This window comes from Podarcis filfolensis (genome assembly GCF_964270895.1).
Source record: "Podarcis filfolensis genome assembly, chromosome: 5".
NCBI lineage: Eukaryota > Metazoa > Chordata > Lepidosauria > Squamata > Lacertidae > Podarcis > Podarcis filfolensis.
The window spans coordinates 88469001-88488300 of record NC_139608.1 but is presented as its reverse complement, the minus strand read 5'-3'; the positions used below and the strand labels follow the sequence as shown (position 1 = coordinate 88488300).

General features: G+C 43.7%; 1 protein-coding gene across 3 annotated transcripts in view; it reads left to right on the top strand.

Annotated features, from left to right (window-relative positions):
• Positions 1-19300, top strand: part of ERCC6 (ERCC excision repair 6, chromatin remodeling factor) — a 126874-nt gene that overhangs the window by 24746 nt on the left and 82828 nt on the right. For all 3 annotated transcript variants that reach the window (XR_014548614.1, XM_083615508.1, XM_083615509.1), the window contains exons 9-19: positions 5295-5465; positions 5647-5823; positions 7845-7961; positions 8647-8742; positions 10254-10472; positions 12046-12156; positions 13199-13318; positions 14509-14603; positions 17075-17220; positions 17305-17982; positions 19018-19186. Coding sequence is in view for 2 of the 3 variants with exons in the window: in XM_083615508.1 (XP_083471634.1) it covers positions 5295-5465; positions 5647-5823; positions 7845-7961; positions 8647-8742; positions 10254-10472; positions 12046-12156; positions 13199-13318; positions 14509-14603; positions 17075-17220; positions 17305-17982; positions 19018-19186 (2099 nt within the window). In the remaining variant the exon portion in view is untranslated. The remainder of the gene's footprint in view (positions 1-5294; positions 5466-5646; positions 5824-7844; positions 7962-8646; positions 8743-10253; positions 10473-12045; positions 12157-13198; positions 13319-14508; positions 14604-17074; positions 17221-17304; positions 17983-19017; positions 19187-19300) is intronic.

Sequence of the window (19300 nt, the reverse complement as noted above, 5' to 3'; positions counted from 1 at the left end):
TGTCATACGCAAATGCCATCTTTTAAAAGATACCTATAGGGTTGCTACTTTTATATCCATGTCTGCCTTCGTTCAGCACCAAGGTCTGTGAGTTGGGTGCCCCAGCAAATAGTTTTCTATGGAACTTGTTGCAGCAAGGTGTCCTGCCTGGGGTTATTTTTCTAAAAAACAACAATCCCAAACTTGCTCTTTTCTCCCTCTCCCTGCTGCTTCTCCACTCGGAATTGCCCAAGCTTCTGTTGCACATGTATATAGGCTATCCATAGTTCAGCCCTTAAATTAGTGATTAGTTAGGCTGGCCTTCCCTGTGCAGCTGGACTTGGCAGCTGATCTCACCATTCCCATGCCCCTTGCAGACTTTACCACTATCTTCCCGTCTTCAGGGAGCACTTGCCCAGGAAACCTGCAGCAGTGCAACCTCCTGAGTGCTAATCTTGTGAGTTTGGGGGCAACGTTGCAGACGCCTGGGTGAACTCTTGGGCTCTTGAGCATCTTGTTTATTTATCTAGAATGGTTATGGGCCACTTCATATTCCAGAAAGATCTCAAAAGTGGCATGCAAGATAAAAATTCAAAATCACGTGCAGCGTTAAATATATTGAAAAACGGGTCCAACAAAATTGCACTCTCGTAGCTGATATCATCCTTCTGGAAATGCCCGGGTAAGCATAAAAGTTTGAAGCAGGTAGAAGCACAAAATTGTCGGCGTCTGTCTGATAACGTGATGAAGTGCATTCCACAAAGTAGGGGCTGTAAGAGCAAAAGCTCCACTCTGTTATTGAGAATCATTGCCGCATATAGTGATCAGCGTCGGTGGTGTTTCCATGATACTATTGCACATCATAATTATTTACCTAGACTAATAACTTATTTATTAGTCTGGAGAGATCGAAAACATGAGCCTCAGGCGAATGATGCACAGCAGCGAAGCGGCTGGAGTCTCCACTCCGGGAGCTCGCACATCTGCACTAAGCCCATGGTGAAGCTTGGAGTGACGTGTTGCAATATATACACAAATGGATCAGTCTGATAAATTGTGCTGATAGTTTTCTGAGGTTTAGCTAAGTTGGTGTTGTCACCTCCGAGGATCTCGTTTTATCCGGGAAGCACCGAAACCTGCACAAAGGCTCCTCTGCAAAGATTGTTGTGTATTTAAACACACCCGGACCCCTCATTTTCTCACCTGCAGTTTTCCTCCATCACTACTGCCCTTTTGCAAGTTAAAACTAAACAAAGCAATTGTACTGTTAGGAGGTTAGCTGGCAGCGGGAGTGAGCCAAGCTGAAAACCAGGCAGGTGGGCTAGTCAACCAGCTGGCCAACCAACTAATTCCAGAACTTAATTATCACATTTTCTGCAGTGATCACAGGAATTGTGGCTTTTTTGGGGTGGGGGGGGTGGGGAATGATGCTTCTAAGCCCAAACTCTTCCAGAGTAAAATGACAGGGCAAACTAAGCTCCCTCCAGCTGTTGGTTATCCCTCTGCAGTAGTAAGGGATGGGGGGACGGGAGAGTTGTTTGTGAAGCTGGAGGAAGTGGCTGGGAACAGGGTTTAATTAAACATATGCCATCTTGGTTTTGTGAGCATTCATTGCAAATACTCACAGAACTCCCTTAGGGTAGTTTTGCCCCATGTATTTACAAAGGGTTGTATCTAATGCCGTGTATACACAGTCCCACTCGCACAACGGACTTCCCTTCCATTTCTCTCCCCATGCGCCATCAAAATCTTCTCCGTAGGGTCCTCTGATCCTCTGGAGCATTGCGCATGGGGGCGGTAGGGGAAATTCCATTGCGCAAGTGGAAGTCTGCTGCGCCAGCATTGGATAGGACCCAAAGAATTGAATACTGAAGAGAGCAGGGGGCTGTTCACCAGTCCCTGTAAATATTCTCCAGTGTTCCGCGGACACGGTTTGTTGGCGTGCCCGAGAGCTGGGAATTTCCTGCACTACGGTAGGGGAAGCTTCTCGGGATTCTGTTGAGAAAGTTGTAGACAGCACAAAGATTCCATGTTCTGTTTATGAGCGCACACCAGTATATTGTTTACATACTTGTAAATATGTGCCACAAGCATAGAAACGAGCACCCTGCAATATAGGCCACGGAGGCTTTTGCCCACTAGCGTCACTGAAATCAGAGGTGGGGAAGATGTAACACTCCAGGTATTGCTAGACTGTAACTCCCTGACTGTTCTTCATGCTGGTGGGACTCATGGGAGTTGGGGTGCAACAAAATCTAGAAGGTGCCCCCATTGGCTACTCCTGCTTTTTTCAGCTGGAACTCAGTTCTGGCACCTCTCAGATGGGTTCCAGCAGCTTTCAGGTGGGTGCCATTGCTATTCTTAGAGAATGAGGTAGGCGTTCATGGTGAATTCAAGCACCTATTTTTCTAGAAAAATAGCACTGCATATACCCAATCCTATTTACGCAAGCCATTGCTCCCAGCAGCCATCCCAACTAGGTCTTAAAACGGGCAGGACTTCTCTCTGATAATTCAGCAGCATTAGCTGTTTGTGAGTATTCAGTTCTCGAAATGTCATATGTGTTGATTCCTGAGTGTAAAGCTGTTTGTTTTCATTATTAACTGAAGCCCCTTCCCACCCACTTTCAAAAGGGGCCAATATTCTGTTTATCTATAGCAGGGTTTCCCAAACTTTGGGTCTACAGCCGTTTTTGGACTACAACTCCCATCACCCCTAGCTAGCAGGACCAGTGATCAGAAGTGATGGAAATTGTAGTCCAGATAGAGCTGGGGACCCAAGTTTGGGGAAACATGAGCTGCAGAAAGGATTGTGAGCATGGTGTCCTCCTGATCTGGGCACCAACAGAATATGGACATAAGGTTACAAAGGGAGCTTACTATCTGAACAGCTCAGAAGAGGTCAGGCTAAGCAGTAGAAGGGGGCTGAGAAAAGAGATGTCACTGTGACAGAAGTCGGAGGAAGAGTGGGGAAAGGATACTGTGGCACCATAGGGTGGCACTTCTCATTTAGTAGCACACATCTCTGTGAAATCCTTGACCTCTGTTTTGTTCTCTCACCATTCGTATCTGCTCCCGAAGTGCATAAATCCCTTTGCAGAAACTTCATTAAGTGCAGAGTTGAGGCATAAGGCTGGCACAATTTCAGTGCCAGAAGGCATATTGATGTAAAGTTAAGCAGTTCCTTCTCTCAGTAGCGCTCTCTCTAAAGAAGAGCAGAGCTGAGGTTAGAGTAGCATGTGCAATATTTCTTCAGCCCTTTATTTTTCTTGACAAAACAGATTTTAGAATAGCACACCTACTACGTTGACCCTTTTGCTCTGTAGAGTTTAGTATATGCTGTCGCAGTCATTGCTGGGTAGCCTAGGAGCTCTTCCTTATGCCTTGGGGTGTGGTGGTGGAAGCAGGTTCAAAATACACACATGATAAAAAGCATTTATGCAGTAAGGTAGAGGGGGAATTAGGGCACCAAAGCATTTCCCTTCTTCCACAAAATCATGTGTCTCATTACAAAAGTTAAAGCTGTTATGGGATTGCTCTGGCTTTCACCTGCAATTTTAGCTGCCATCCTCATTTAACCTGACGATAGAAGCTGAAAACCTGACTGTTTTTCCATCCCAGATTCTGGCTACTTCATAATCCTTAGTCTTATCCCATCCTGCTTTTCTGTGTCAGAAGTGATTGAAATGGCTGTAAAAGGCTGTAGTTGTGGAAATTGAATTTTAAGAGAAGAAAATATTAAAAGCCCTCGCCTGTGATGTTAGGAGGAAGGTATGTGTTTGCCGATCAGTTCCTGGGTAGAAACGGGCAACGATGAAATGAAATGCGGAAGCAGACGCGTCCTTAGAGCACAACATTGAATATGCTTATACATTATCGGAGAGTTTTGTCGGGGTGGACCACGGGGTCCCTCTGAGCTCTGCAAATCCCTTTCTTTTTACAGAACTCAACAGACTTTCGTGTGGCAAAGCTTCCATTACCTTAACCTGAACTGGGGGAAGTGGTCGGTGATGAATTGCCTTTCTGTGTTTTTCCTTCATTGTCAGCACAAATCCTTGTTTAATAAAAGATTTGGCTTGAAGGAAATTTTAATTAATTACAGGTTCAGTAAATCCTGAGTAGGACTCTGCTGTGCTGTGTCTACAGTGAATGGCCTTCATGTGCCTTGTGTTTTTACTCCTGTTCTCTCTGCTGCCTGACAGTGTGATTTATGGCTGTTGTTTTCTACCACTACACTGTTTGCCCTCTAGGAGGGATTGGTCTCCTGAGCCCCCATAATAACAGGAGCACTTTCACAAAACATCTTTTAATGACAACATTGCAGCAGCCTTCTGTAAGTCAGGCTAATTGCAGACATACCCTATTAATTGCAAAATCTAGGAGAGGTTACATATTTTACAAGCTTTTAATTTGAAATCGCCTGAGATGATTTGTCTTAAGTGTTTGAGTAGAGATGCCTATAGTATTCTGCAGTAGACCATTGCTAGGAAATAGATGCAATGAATGTGGGTTGCAGTGGGGGCTTAAAAATATCAGATTTTATTATAGGGGCAAGAGAGTCTGTTTTTTACTGAATCTGTTAATTTCATTAACTAGTGATCATACTTCCTTTCCCCTTTTTGGAAATACGATTCCTTACAAAAATAGACATTTGGCATTAGAGATTTTTTCTAGCGGTATCAAATTCAATAACTATTCATGAAAGTTAGTCTCCTTTTAAAATAAATGTTATTTTTTTCCCTTTCTGTTTAAAAAAGACATTTAAAAAAAAATTCAAGTCCTAGTCTGTTCGTTCCTCAGGAAGTTGTAAGGGGAGGAGATAGTGACACAGCAGCAAATCAAGTTGATGTAGCACAGCAAGTTCTCAGTTTGCTGCTCTGCTATATTCATAGTGCATTCTCAGTGCTTTGTAGTGCTGCCCTATTGTGACTCGCTCAACTCTATGTGAGACAGCCCAGTATCCTTACTTGCATACGTGATGCTGAAACCAAAGGAGGTGTCTTAACTTACAGTGTTTTTACTCCTTACAGTGGTCATGCTTTTTTTAGGGAAGGGGAAGAGATACAATTGAATTTGTTAGTGCCTCAACTCATACCTTGGAATGGAGGATTGTTTGGTCCTAGATTTAGCTTTTCGGGACTTGCTATTTTCCCACTTGCAATATTGGAATGAAACGTGTTTATTTTAATGCACGCTTAAGTCCTGTGACAAGTGTTGCCGTGTTAGTGCTGCCTGGGACACTGATTATCCAAAACAGTACTTTCTCTATGGACTCTCATAGTTTCAGTAATTGACAACGTATTGTTCTCTTTGCAGGTAAAACTGATTCAGGAAATTGTAGCATGTAGTGGCATTCTGATAACTTCCTACTCTTACATTCGCATGCTGCAAGATAACATCCATGGTTACGGTTGGCATTATGTGATTCTAGATGAGGGACATAAAATTCGGAATCCAAATGCTGCAGTCACGGTTGCCTGCAAACAGGTAAGACTCTTTAAAAACAAAAGCATTTCGATTGGTTAAATTAGTGATAAACTTGGTCTTAACGCTTACTTCACGCTTAGGCCATGTTTCAAAGACTTTGTGTCATGTGTAAATTATTGGTCGAATTTGCACTTTTCTGTATTTTATTATGACATGCATATGCTTCTCCCTGCATTTACAGTTCTGCACTCCTCATCGAATCATCTTGTCTGGCTCACCTATGCAAAACAACCTAAAAGAGCTGTGGTCCCTCTTTGACTTCGTATTTCCAGGAAAACTAGGAACACTTCCTGTCTTCATGGAGCAATTTTCTGTTCCAATAACCATGGGAGGCTATTCCAATGCCTCTCCAGTTCAGGTAAAAGATGCAATTCTGAGAAAATGTGCCTTGTGCAGGTCCCTTTGAAAGCTCAGTTCCAGGCCATGTTCTAACACAGTCACTAAATGTCCTATCATCTCCTCGACAGTTAACATTAAAAGAATAAAACAGTAAACAACAAAGAGAATCCTAAAAATCGTGCAGAATAAAACCACAATTCAAAACTAATTAAATAAGACTTAGATCTCCGCTAATGAAGTCATTCTATTACTATTATTATTTACTGGATTCTTAATTGTGCCCTTCATCAGACAATCCAAGGCTGAGTTTACATATAACAGACAATAAAAACTATTGCATACAAAATACAAAAATCAGGTAAAAATTAACAAAAGTGCTAATAGGCACTAAAAAAACAGTGAGCCATCATAACATAGTGACTGAATGTCTTACCTCACCCCCTGCCAAAGAGCTGGGCAAACAGGTACATCTTCATCTGCTACTGAAAAGGTAAATGATGTTTGTGCCAGATGAACCCCAGAAGGATGCATTTCAGAGATGGTGCCACCACCAAGAAGACCCCGTCCCACACTGCTGTCCCACAAACCTCATCTGATGATAAAACCACAGGAGGCCTCCCCTACTGAACTAAATGAATGAGCAGGATGATATAGAGAGCCTTATTAATTCCAAACTGACCACATAAGGCCATCCACCATGTAGTACATGAAGAAATGCAAGAGAATTACTGGATAGCATAATATACAAAGGCAGATTCTATAGCAGGGTGTCTTAGGTGCAGTGACCAGTATCCGAGCAATCACTCACGGGCTTCCAAGCAGAGGTTTTGCCAAGGGAGCGTTGAACTTTTACTCTTAACAGCAAGGCCCACATCACTTGACAAACCGTTTCTGAACACAGTTTGGAGTCACACCAAAGTCCTTTTTAAAATGATGTCCGGTGGAGTTGATATTCTTTTTCCCTCCGAGGGCAGGAGAGGGGTTTTCAACTTCACTTAGCTTCATTCAGTTTCTCAGATTGCTCACAGTTATAGACTTGATTGGTCGACTCACCCAGTCTGCTGATTTTGAATTCTTTAGGCACCCCCAATCTCTCTTTGTAAACTCACAACTTACTACCAGGCCATTTTTGGTTGTTTTCCGGATGTCCGCACTCCTCACTTTTAACTCACAAACTTGTGTAATTCGGCCTACCTTGGGCTTCTCCTGAATATAGCGAACTTCCTACCTTATTTTTGGGTGACCCTATTTTGATTTCAGATTGATAGGCACCCAGCTGCACTGCTGGAGGGAATGGCACATGTTCAAGTGGGGTTTGCTGCAATTCTATGTAGTTTTTATTTTTATGTCCTTTCAGATAAATTCCACCAACTAATTTTAAAATGAACGGAGAATGATTTGCTGTTAGTTTAGATCTGTGGTTCCCAAACCCCACAGGGGGGCAATTTGATTTTTAAGGTGAGCAATTCGAGAATGAGTTATTAACAGTTAATGGCCTTTTAGGCTTCCTCCACGTGAATAGTTCACTTTTTGAATAATAAGAATTATATGTCGGGGGTGGGGTGAATCAGGCTTTTAGAGATGCTTAGGTGGGGCATGGCCCCAAAAAGGTTGGGAACTACTGGTTTAGATGCAACTGGTGCCCGTATGAGTTTGCTTTCATTTAAATGTACATGCAAACAGACATAATAAGTGTGCAAAATATCAGCATGATAACCTACCCAAAGCTTTCACTAACCGGTGAAGTATTTTATCCTTCAAAGTACATTAAAATAAATATTCAGTGTGGTGCTCTGGTTGGAGTGTTGGACAGACCAGGAGAACCAGGGTTAGGATTTCTAGTCAATCATGAAACCTAACAGGTAACCTTTGGGTCAGCGTACTTTGAGCCTAACCCACGTCACAGTTTTTGCAAGAGGATAAAATGGAATAAGCCCCATGCGTATTATGCTGAGCTATTAGTGAGAGGTTTGGGGTAAAATGTGGAAAGCAAGTATGATTAATAAACTAGCATTGGTGTTGTTTTTTCCCCTTCAAAAGGTAAAAACAGCATATAAGTGTGCTTGCATTTTACGGGACACAATTAATCCCTATCTGTTGCGGAGAATGAAGGCGGATGTTAAAATGAGCCTGTCACTACCGGAGAAAAATGAGCAGGTATTGTTTGACTCTATATTTTGCACCCCGAAATTTATCTGAGAGAGGCTACATGTGAAGTTATGCTTTGAGCAGCTCACTGCGTGTCTAGGATGGGAAGTCACAGGGATAGCCATAGTACATTGCCCCACTTGCTTTCCTGTTGCTTCCTCGTGACACACTTCCACCAATTTAATGAATTCTGACCTCGTAGTAAAAGATACTGCTTGTATCCAATGCTGCTGTTCCATTCATGCAACAGAAGTCTGCTTCTAACGATGGAACTTCCCCTGAGAAAGGTGTTTTTTGTTTTTTTTTGCAATATTTATTTTCTTGTCGGATCTAAGCTTATTTGGGTACTTTAAGAACACGAAATAAATTATGTATAACTGTGTTGCAGCACAGGCTGATATTAGCAAGCAGGAGAACTCTGCAGAGCTCACAATATAGAATTAAGTAAGATTTCCCCTTGAGGACCAAGGGTGAGGAAATTCTATGTTGTGGCTGCAACTCGTGAGTTTTAACAGATGATGAGCCCAGGGGCTGGGAAAGTCTCCACAGAGATGCTAATCCCTGCGATAAAAGCAAAACCTATGCCAGTTCATAGATCGTGAGCTCCTTGGGGAAAGAGCTGTATTTTTCATTCATGTTGAGTAGAGTTCCATACTTTCTACATGTAATAATGTCTGCAGTGTCTCTTTTTTAGGTACTGTTTTGCCGTTTGACAGATGAGCAGCACCAAGTATACAAAACGTTTATCGACTCCAAAGAGGTTTATCAGATTCTCAATGGAGACATGCAGGTCAGTGCAAAGAAAGAAATTGGCGTGCCAGATAGCAGGGAAGGAAAAAGTTCATCTTTTCCATTTGCTGTCAAACAGCCTAGCAGAGGGTTAGTTAGTAGGCATGAGAAGTTAACAGAACCGACAACATAGCATATTTACCTTTATAGTTTTCAAATTTGGGCTGGCCATCTTCTTCAGTGTAAGGAGCTGCATTTTCATGTAGTGCATATGTCTCAGTGAAAACAAGCACTGTAGGAAGAGAAGCAGAGGAGTGGCGGTGGAATTGAAAGAGGGAATTCTGCAGCCAGTACCTTTGGCAGTGCATAACTTATTTGGCATGATAATTATAGTAGTTTTACTGAGGGAGAAATATACGTCTCTCGTAGGCCTGGGAGATGTGCATTGCCTGAAACCAGTTTAAGGTTAAAATTGTGAGAGCGATTTCAGAATTTCCAATCCAGCAATGTATCGCGAGTCCCTGCTTGTGCCAGTAGCATTGCGCACTTCAATAGGCCACCTGATGCTTGCCCACTCGCCCTCCGCGCCGCAGCTACCAGCCTCGGGAGTCGTGCTTGCCTGCCAGCACTTTCGTATCTTTTTCTGGCCGTGCGAGCGCTGGTAGGCTGCCTCCTCCCTCCTTTTTTAAAAAAAAAATAATTTTTTTTATTAGTGTTTTTTTTTAACATATCATTTTCAATAGTAATTAAACATACTTTTACATCTTATTCAAATTTTTGACTTCCATCAATCCTGCCTGAAAATTTTCCAATCTAATCTCTCAGTATGCATTTCTTATCTTCCCTATTACATTTCAAACTCATAACCAATATCTCTGTCTTTTTCTACTTTGTAACACTTCGTATATTTCTCCTTACAAAACTTCTTGTAGTCCTACTAGCGTAATTTGTTGATTACAGTTCTCTTCAAATAATTCATATACTTCTTCCAATCTTCTGTAAATCTCTGGTCCCGCAGGTTTCGAATCCTTCCTGTCATTTTGTCCAATTCTGCATAGTCCATTAATTTCGCCTGCCATTCTTCTTTCGTTGGAATTTCTTCTTGTTTCCATTTCGCCTCCTCCCTCCTTGCACCAAGCAGAATGGTGGCTCCTGGTAGCCACTTCTTCTTAAGCAGCAAGCGGCTGTCATCAGGATGAGCCACAGCTGGCGGTTCCAGGGAGATGGGCAGCTCTGCAGTGCCATGTCATGCGGTACCCAGGCTTATAGGCTCCGCCCCGGGCAGCACTGCCTGCCCAGCCTCACCAGGAAGAGGCAGAAGTTGCGCCCAGTGACACCAATCGTCTGCGTGGCTGGCAGCTGCCTTTTCCCTCCCTGCTTTCTTTCCTCCTCCCAGATGCCATCATATACTGCAAAGTTTAGCGGGTGATATGTTACGATATAAGAGCCCTAGTCTCTTGTTGAAAACCTTCTTCCAGTGGCCACTTGCTTTCATTCTGATCTGTTATGCTGGCTTAAATGTGGAAGGACCGGAACATGCAGAGAATAAACATTTGGCTGTCCTCTGTGTAGATTTTCTCCGGATTGGTGGCCCTGAGAAAGATCTGCAACCACCCAGACCTCTTTTCCGGTGGTCCTAAAATTTTGAAGGGTGTCCCTGATGAAGAATTGAAGGAAGAAGACCATTTTGGATTCTGGAAGCGTTCCGGGAAAATGATAGTTGTAGAGTCTCTGCTGAAAATATGGCACAAGCAAGGCCACAGAGTACTTCTCTTTACTCAGTCTCGGCAGGTAAGTCACACTTTGCATCTTCTCTGTCTGAAGTCCACAGCTGTGACCTGATGCTGCACACTAGAAAGTTGCCTGCAGAATCCTCCCAGAAAGCAATATTTTAAAGCCAAGGGGGCGCAGTTCTGTTTAGTTCTGATCGACATGCCTGGGGAATATGCACAAATGTTTTCGTTTATATTTTCAAATAAATACACAATAACAATACAGTGGTTCCTCGGTTTACGAACTTAATCCATTCCAGAAGTCTGTTCTTAAACCAAAGCTGTTCTTAAACTGAGGCGCACTTTCCCTAATGAGGCCCTCCATTCGTAAACCGAGGTAAAGTTCGCTAACCAGAACACTACTTCCGGTTTTGCCGAGTTCGTATACCAAATAGTTCGTAAACAGGGCTGTTCTTAAACTGAGGTGCGGTTGGTGCTATGGTCTAAACCACAGAACCTAGGGCTTGCCAATCAGAAGGTCGGCGGTTCAAATCCCCGCGACGGGATGAGCTCCCATTGTTCGGTCCCTGCTCCTGCCAACCTAGCAGTTCGAAAGCACGTCAAAGTGCAAGTAGATAAATAGGTACTGCTCCGGCGGGAAGGTAAATGGTGTTCTGGTTCGCCAGAAGTGGCTTAGTCATGCTGGCCACATGACAAACACCAGCTCCCTCGGCCAGTAAAGCGAGATGAGCACCGCAACCCCAGAATCGTCCGCAACTGGACTTAACGGTCATGGGTCCTTTGCCACTGTACTGAGAAAAATAAAAATAACAGGGTACAATTTAGCAAGATACGTAGTAGATAAATAGATGCAAATTTCCAACATATAACCACCTAAAGAATTCAAATAGAAATGCATATGCCAAATGCTTCCAATGCATAACATATTTCACAATATTCTCAACAATGTGTGTGGATTTACATTTTCTTGCACTTCTTACACCTGTTTTCAATGATGAAGACTAGATTTTTCAATAAAGAGATAAGATTGCCTCGCTTTTATGACTCTGTTGATCAGTTTTACCATTCCAATGTTGGAGTCCTTCTCCCTCCCCTCCCCCCCCCCCCAAATTATAACAGATAGTTGCTCATGCCACTGTCAATATATGTTGAACAATTTCCCTGACATCCGCTAGCACCAAGCCTTTAATATACCTAAATAAGATAGCTATTAATTGGATTAACTGGTATTAAAAAAAAATTAGGAGTAAAAGTGAATCTTCCATTTTTAAGTCCATTAGATAATGAATAAAATCAGGTTTTGGTACTTTAGTGAGAGCATTCCCTACTCTAATTTCAGTTGCACATACCAAGACCTGGATTTTAATTTGTGGCTGAAAAATGTCCTATTTAGAACATGCTTTGAATTTATTAGGCATGGGTAGGCAGAAACAATTTCTGTATGAGAGAAGTGTTTAAATGTATTTTTCTCTTTTTATATTGTAAACCACCCTGTGATCTTCGGACGAGTGTATAGACATTTAATAAGTCATCATCATCATGATTTCTGCCATTAGTTTTTATGCTGTACAGTGACTGTTTTGATTTTGTTTTCCTGCTCAGCATCAATCTTTTCCTCCTCAATTTTGCAGATGCTGCACATTCTCGAAGCGTTTCTAAAGCAGAGAAGCTATTCCTATCTCAAGATGGATGGCACCACAACAGTGGCATCAAGGCAACCCCTTATTGCAAGATTTAATGAGGTAAGAAACTCTGGATCGGCCAGGTAGTCTCTGATCTTTGTTGGAGAAGCATTGAATTTAGCATTCAGTTTGGTAAGGGTTAACAAGAAGAGCAAGACTCAGATGAAAAGACTTGTAGGAAACTTCTGGAACTATACACAGGTGCAACATTCCCAACACATTTTGAATGAGGGATTACTCAAAATAACAAAACATTTACCAGGTTCCGATAATAACTATTATTGTTACTGTTATTATTATTATTGCTGTTGTTGTTGCTGCTGCTACCTAACAGGAAAGGATGAGATTCGAAGATGCACCAATATTTAAAATTAAAGTTACAGTGGTACCTTGGTTCTCAAACAGCTTAGTTGTCGAACAAATCGGCTCCCAAACACTGCAAACCCAGAAGTAAATGTTCCAGTTTGCGAACATTTTGCGGTAGCCGAACATTCGACGTGGCTTCCAATTGAGTGCAGGAAGCTCCTGCAGACAATCGGATGCTGCGCCTTGGTTTGCGAACAGTTTCGGGAGTCAAACAGACTCCTGGAACGGATTAAGTTTGAGAACCACGGTACCACTGAACTGTGATTATTATTTATCGCTTCCAAAGCTCCTAAATAGTTTTTAAAACTGCATAAATTGCCCATCCACCCACCCACCCTTGGAATTTCAAGCCTGGCAGGGTTTAAATTTAGTTTCAAAGTTCCGACGGAACAATGAATAAAGGTTTTCCTTCAACCTATTCTGTTCAGTTCTAATGGTTCCCATGTCACAACAATTATTTGATCAGCTTATAATAATTCTTAGCACTTGAACTTTGCAGATGTTTGGCTTTGCTCCTTCGAACGCACATGCAAATAACTATGTTTGCTATATGTGAATCACTGGTGTAAGTTAGTTTTAGCTTTATTTTAGTGGAATTTGTTCCCAAGTAAAAACGTTTAGGTTTTACAGCCTTGGGCAGCCAAGAAGCACGTTCACTGCATCCATAGGCCGGAAAGACCTACAAACGCATTTTTAAACTTTTCCTAAATGTGCCTTGTGGTGTATGTATTTACAGGACGAATCCTTATTTGTATTCCTACTTACCACTCGAGTCGGTGGGCTTGGTATTAACTTAACGGGTGCAGACAGAGTGATTATTTATGACCCCGACTGGAATCCCAGCACAGACACTCAGGTAGGTTTCATGGAAAAGAATATTAAATCTGAGATGTACCTTTAGAAATAAGCCAGTTCAACATCTGCCTTGAGCCAGGATGTCTTAACTTTGACCATTCAGAAGCATGCAAGGCTCAGGATGTTGAACTGCTGTGGTTTTCCAGCCTGCACATCCATGTTGAAGGTGTTTTAGCCAAATGTGCTTAGAACCACTCACATCTCTTCCTTTAGAAAACGTAGCTGTGGGAATCCTGGTCCAGTTTTTAATCGCAGCGCAGATGGAGCTTGATTTACCGTATTTTTCACTCTATATGACACACTTTTCCCCCTCCAAAAATTGAGGGGAAATGTGTGTGTGTCCTATGTAGTGAATGCAGGCTCCTTAGCTTCAGCAATAGCAACGCGAAGCCTCCGAAGGGCAGAGGGAGCGCTCCCTCCGCGCTCCGGAGGCTTCCCGTTGCTTTCGCTGAAGCCTGGAGAGTGAGAGGTGTCGGTGCACACCGACCCCTCTCACTCTCCAGGCTTCAGGGATAGCCGCCTGAAGGCCTTCGGAGTGCAGCACAAGTTCCCGCTGCGTTCTGGAGGCTTCAGGTTCCTTTCGCTAAAGTCTTGCTCTCCCGGCTTCAGCAAAAGGAACCCGAAGCCTGAGGAGCACAGCGGGAACTTGCGCTGCACTCGGAAGGCTTCAGGGATAGCCGCACGCAGCTCCTCCGGCAGGGAGAGGCTGCACGCGGCTATGGCTTCTTTAGCCCCGCGCAGCCTCTCCCGGCAGGGAGAGATTGCGCAGGGCTAAAGAGGAAGCCAAAACAGTGAGCGGTATCCATCCCGCTCGCTGCCTTGGCTTGTGCCATAGCCACGCACAACCCCTCCAGCAGGGAGAGGTTGCACGCAGCCTGTACGCTGCTCTTTGGGGCTGGGGGGGAAATAAGATTTTTTTTCTTGATTTCTCCCTCTAAAAACTGGGTGCGCCCTATGGTCCGGTGCGCCCTATGGAGCGAAAAATTCGGTAATTCTCTCCCCCTGAACTATTTTCATGCCCAAAATTGGCTGTTACATGCTCTTAAGAAGGTAAATAGCAGTTTTGGGTAGGAAGGCAGCAAAGCGAGAAGGATGAACACACCTTCCTCTACAGTATTGATCTGAATTTGGGGTCACATGTCACTGAATTTGGGGTCAATGCTATTTGCAAAACACTTCTTTGTATTCTAGGCTCGCGAACGTGCTTGGAGAATAGGCCAGATGAGAGAAGTAACCGTGTACAGACTTCTTACTGCTGGTACTATCGAAGAAAAGATTTACCACAGGTGAGTGACACACTCGCATTGACTTGCTAGTGTTTCACCAGGTGCAGCTCTGAGGAACAGCATTTATTTGCATTTTGCTGTTTTCCCCCCCTGCTGTGAAACTTAAAGCGGTATACAAAGGGTTCTCAGGCAGCCTCCCATGCAGGCACTAACCAGGCTCAAACCTACTTAGCTTCAGCCGTTTTGCTGCATTGTGTTCTTTTTCAGCCCATGCCGACAACATGTGCAAGGAGAAATTCCAGCCATGGATGGGGGTAGGGTTGGGGGAAAGGGGTATGTCCTGGCTTGTGTGTCACCATTTGTGCTAAGCAAGGAGCTCAGTGGCAGGACAGGGGCTACTTGGAAGTGCATGCTGCTTGTGTATATCTTGGTGTATGCAGCTACTTGTTGTTTAGTCATTTAGTCGTGTCCGACTCTTCGTGACCCCATGGACCAGAGCACGCCAGGCACTTCTGTCTTCCACTGCCTCCCGCATTTTAGTCAAACTCATGCTGGTAGCTTCAAGAACACTGTCCAACCATCTCGTCCTCTGTCGTCCCCTTCTCCTTGTGCCCTCCATCTTTCCCAACATCAGGGTCTTTTCCAGGGAGTCTTCTCTTCTCATGAGGTGGCCAAAGTATTGGAGTCTCAGCTTCAGGATCTGTCCTTCCAGTGAGCACTCAGGGCTGGTTTCCTTAAGAATGGAGAGGTTTGATCTTCTTGCAGTCCATGGGACTCTCAAGAGTCTCCTCCAGCACCATAATTCAAAAGCATCAATTCTTTGGCGATCATCCTTCTTTATGGGCCAGCTCTCACTTCCATACATCACTACTGGGAAAACCATAGCTTTAACTATACAGACCTTTGTCGGCAAGGTGATGTCTCTGCTTTTTAAGATGCTGTCTAGGTTTGTCATTGCTTATCTCCCAAGAAACAGGCGTCTTTTAATTTCATGGCTGCTGTCACCATGCAGCTACTACATAGCTAAAAAATGTTCAGTTTGGGGGCTGAACACAAAGCACATCACACACAAAGGAAGGTCTTTGGAGACATGGGAAAGAGAAAAGGTGTTCTTTCTTTCTTTCTTTCTTTCCTTCCTTCCTTCCTTCCTTCCTTCCTTCCTTCCTTCCTTCCTTCCTTCAAAACCACCCCACCCTATCCCAGAATGGATCAACACTTTAGAGGCTGACAGTATAGGGTAACAAAAATTTGCATTCCCTGGTTCTGTAAATATTGACACAAACCTGTATCCGTGGATCTAGCTTCTTCTGTCCGACAAGCCTTAGGAAGCTTTTTCTGACAGTAGAGAATAACATTTGGTAGCCACTTCCAGTAGGACAGGAGCTGCTTGTGCCTGAAATAAGCGGTTTAGACATCATGAGCAAAACCATGGTTCAGTAACTGGGAATCTGCTGTAAGTTTGTATGGAGCATAGATCACTTCCAAGCCAGAATTAGGGACCTATCTCAAACCGTAATGTCTGCGAATTATGCTCAGTAACAACCATAGTTTGTCTGATTTAGATGTCACAGTAAATAGAATTATCATGAACCTGGAAGTTGAGGAGGAGCCTTGTTGCTGTTGTTGGCATCCCTCTGTCAGTTGAGTGCACCTCCGGGGGTGAAGTCAAACTGCTACGTTAGCAGTATGGAGGTCCTGGGCTGCCCAGATGACAGGACCCCTCTCTTGGCCTCACTGATGTGGTGTAAAGAAAAGAAAAGCAATACGTTCTGCAGCATATTCCTGGTGTCCTAACCATGGTTTGGCTGTGACATCTAAGCCTGGCCAGTGCACAGCCACAGCTTGTAGGTTTGACACAGGAGACTAAGGTTCAAGTCCCGAAGAAGTTGTTTTTATTCTAACCAGTCTCTAAGCTTTTAAGATCATCTCACTTGCCCTCTGTAGGCTGGGGTTTGCTTGGTTCTTTTATTATGAGATGCTGGGATGCAAATGTACCAGAAAAATGTTGGCTCTGTATCAGGAAGCCCCTGAAGCAGGTACTATGTGGGTGACTAGTGTGAATTTAGTGTTAAAAGTTATCATTGATAGGCTTAATGATGAGCATAGCTCCCCTCAGTTCCATATTCTCACTCCCCTCAAGTTTTTCTTTTAATATTACCATCTCTGAAGCAATTTTTATTATAGCTTGTTGGTTTGAACCCTCTGCCAAACTTCTTGCTGGATTTAGCTTTCTTTCCCCCTTCCTCCTCTTTTATGGGGATTTCCTTTTTGTTTGTATTTTCTGCTGTGGATAAACAGTGTCTTGTGGGATATATCTTTGGTGTGTCATGAGATTAAGTGCAGTAAACTCATATGGTTAGCAGTTTGTGAATTGCTTAAAAGTTACCAAAGCAACTCGGAGCATCCATGTGAAGCAAGAGTCTTGCTGCACTGTGTAATTTTTCCCTGGGGTAAAATTTGCATTGTTAAGTTTAGCGCTCTGAACAGAAAGCTATGCATATCTTAACACAAAATTCTGTGTTATTTTCCAGACAAATCTTCAAACAGTTTCTAACGAATAGAGTGTTGAAGGATCCGAAGCAGAGGCGCTTCTTCAAATCAAACGACCTCTATGAACTCTTTACGTTGAGCAGCCCAGATGGGGCACAAGGGACCGAAACCAGCGCTATATTTGCAGGTATGTCTGATGAGGAATTGTAGCACCTGCACAACAAAACATGGGATAGCAACAGCCAGTGATTTTCTGTGTAATTCATTTCAGGCACTGGCTCTGATGTTCCAACACCCAAATGGCAGTTAAAGCGTAAAGCTGTGAACTTACCTGATGCTTCTAAGCGACGGCACCGCCTTGCAGGACGTACATCACCCACAAGCACCAGGCTGCCAGATTCCTTCTCGGAAAGACAGCATGTAAGTTCACCTACTGCAGCAACAGAACCAGATGAAACAGTCAAACACAGCACAGAAGTGTCTCCTCGGATTTGCAGTCCTCCCAAAAGCGATGCTCAGATGACGGCAGCTGCTCCTACAGATCCATTGAGCGGAGTGGAAGAGAAACCTTTAGGATCAGGTGATGAGGGAGCGCAGTTGGAGAAGAAAGAAGCGCCCGAGAACATGGCATGTTTGGATTCCTTTCCAGTTGGTGATACAAGCGTATTTGTTGAAAGTCGGCGTGATCTCGTACATGAGAAAAATAGCCATTGCCAGGTGCAGGATGGGAATGAGGAACCGGAGAATAATTGCAGCAAGCACACCTCGAAAACAAAACATCACAAGCACAGGCCACGGAAGGGGAAACGTTCTCGGGATGCCAGATTTGAGGGTCAGCGGATTCCTCACCTTGTGAAGCAGAGAAAGTACCGAAAGGAGGACAGCGAGGAAGGGAAGCATCCCAAGAAAGTTGAGGATTATGTTTTGGAGAAGCTTTTCAAAAAATCAGGTAACTCTCTCCTTGTGCAGAATTTAGCCTGGCACAGGCCCAGAAGGCCCATTGCGGATGGCAGCGTGTGCCACCTCTGCTAAAACATCTGCACTACCAGATATTACCAGCGAGGTTCGAGGTTCTTGTATTAATATACAAAGCCCTCCTAAACAACGTGGGCCCAGGATACTTTAAGAACCCCCTGAGATTAGAAGTCACCCCAGAACTGGCCCTGCTAAACATCTTCCAAGACAATAATGCCCACTCACAACACGAAGAACTCATAACCCACCTACTCTCAGCAGCCAGAAACATCATAGCTAGACACTGGAGAGACCTGTCAGGAGTAAGCATAGACCAATGGTAACAAATAGTATGGGAAGCAGCCTTATTAGAAAAACTAACCAACAAACTGAAACTGACATGGGGACAAATAGAAGAAGGCGCCTTCACCCCAGTATGGTTACCCTTTATCACATACACAGCCCAACAAGACAACAAGAACCCGCCAACAGCATACAAATCAATCTGGCTAACCTGATCCAAAAACACACACACACACCACTCTCACACAAAAACAAATTTCACTACAGCCAATCAAAGACAACCAGGGTCATTGAGCAAAAGTTTTTCTTCCCATAAAGGAGATACGGGAAATCTTAAGCAAAGTTGTTTAGTTATTGTACTTATCTCTTCTGTTTTGTTAATCGTGATATTGTAGAGTGCTAATCTTTAGCATTTAGAGCTGTTCTTTTAGATTGAAAAATGTCTCAAGGATTACTGTAAGCTCAGTCCTGTGGCTGCACCAGAAAGAAATTCCTGGGAGCGCACAGAAGGGGCAAAGTATATTTCTAAGTGGGCTAGAGAGAGAATTTGCAGCATATGTTAATGACAGAGGTTCAGAAATGGGGGGCAAATGGTGGGGCACGAGCTGCTTGTTTGGGGGGCTTGCTCCCCGCCCCCTGGCACCAACCTATGCCTAAGCCCCTCCACTGGTCTTGTAAAATGTGCTTTGTATTTTTTAAAGCAAGCCATGTTCCTCCTTTCTCCCAGGAATACACAGTGTAATGAAGCACGATGCCATTATGGAAGCCTCCAGTCCGGATTATGTGCTGGTGGAAGCAGAAGCCAATCGTGTTGCTCAGGATGCCCTCAGAGTGCTGAAGATCTCTCGGCAGCGATACCAGGGAGCCTCTTCTGCTGGTTTTCCAGCAAGAACAAAGTAAGGTCTATGGTGCCACTTTCAGATTCATTGACTTTTACTAGTTTATATATCTGAAGTACAGTCGTATCTTGGAAGTCAAACATTTTGGCTCCCGAACGCCGCAAACCCGGA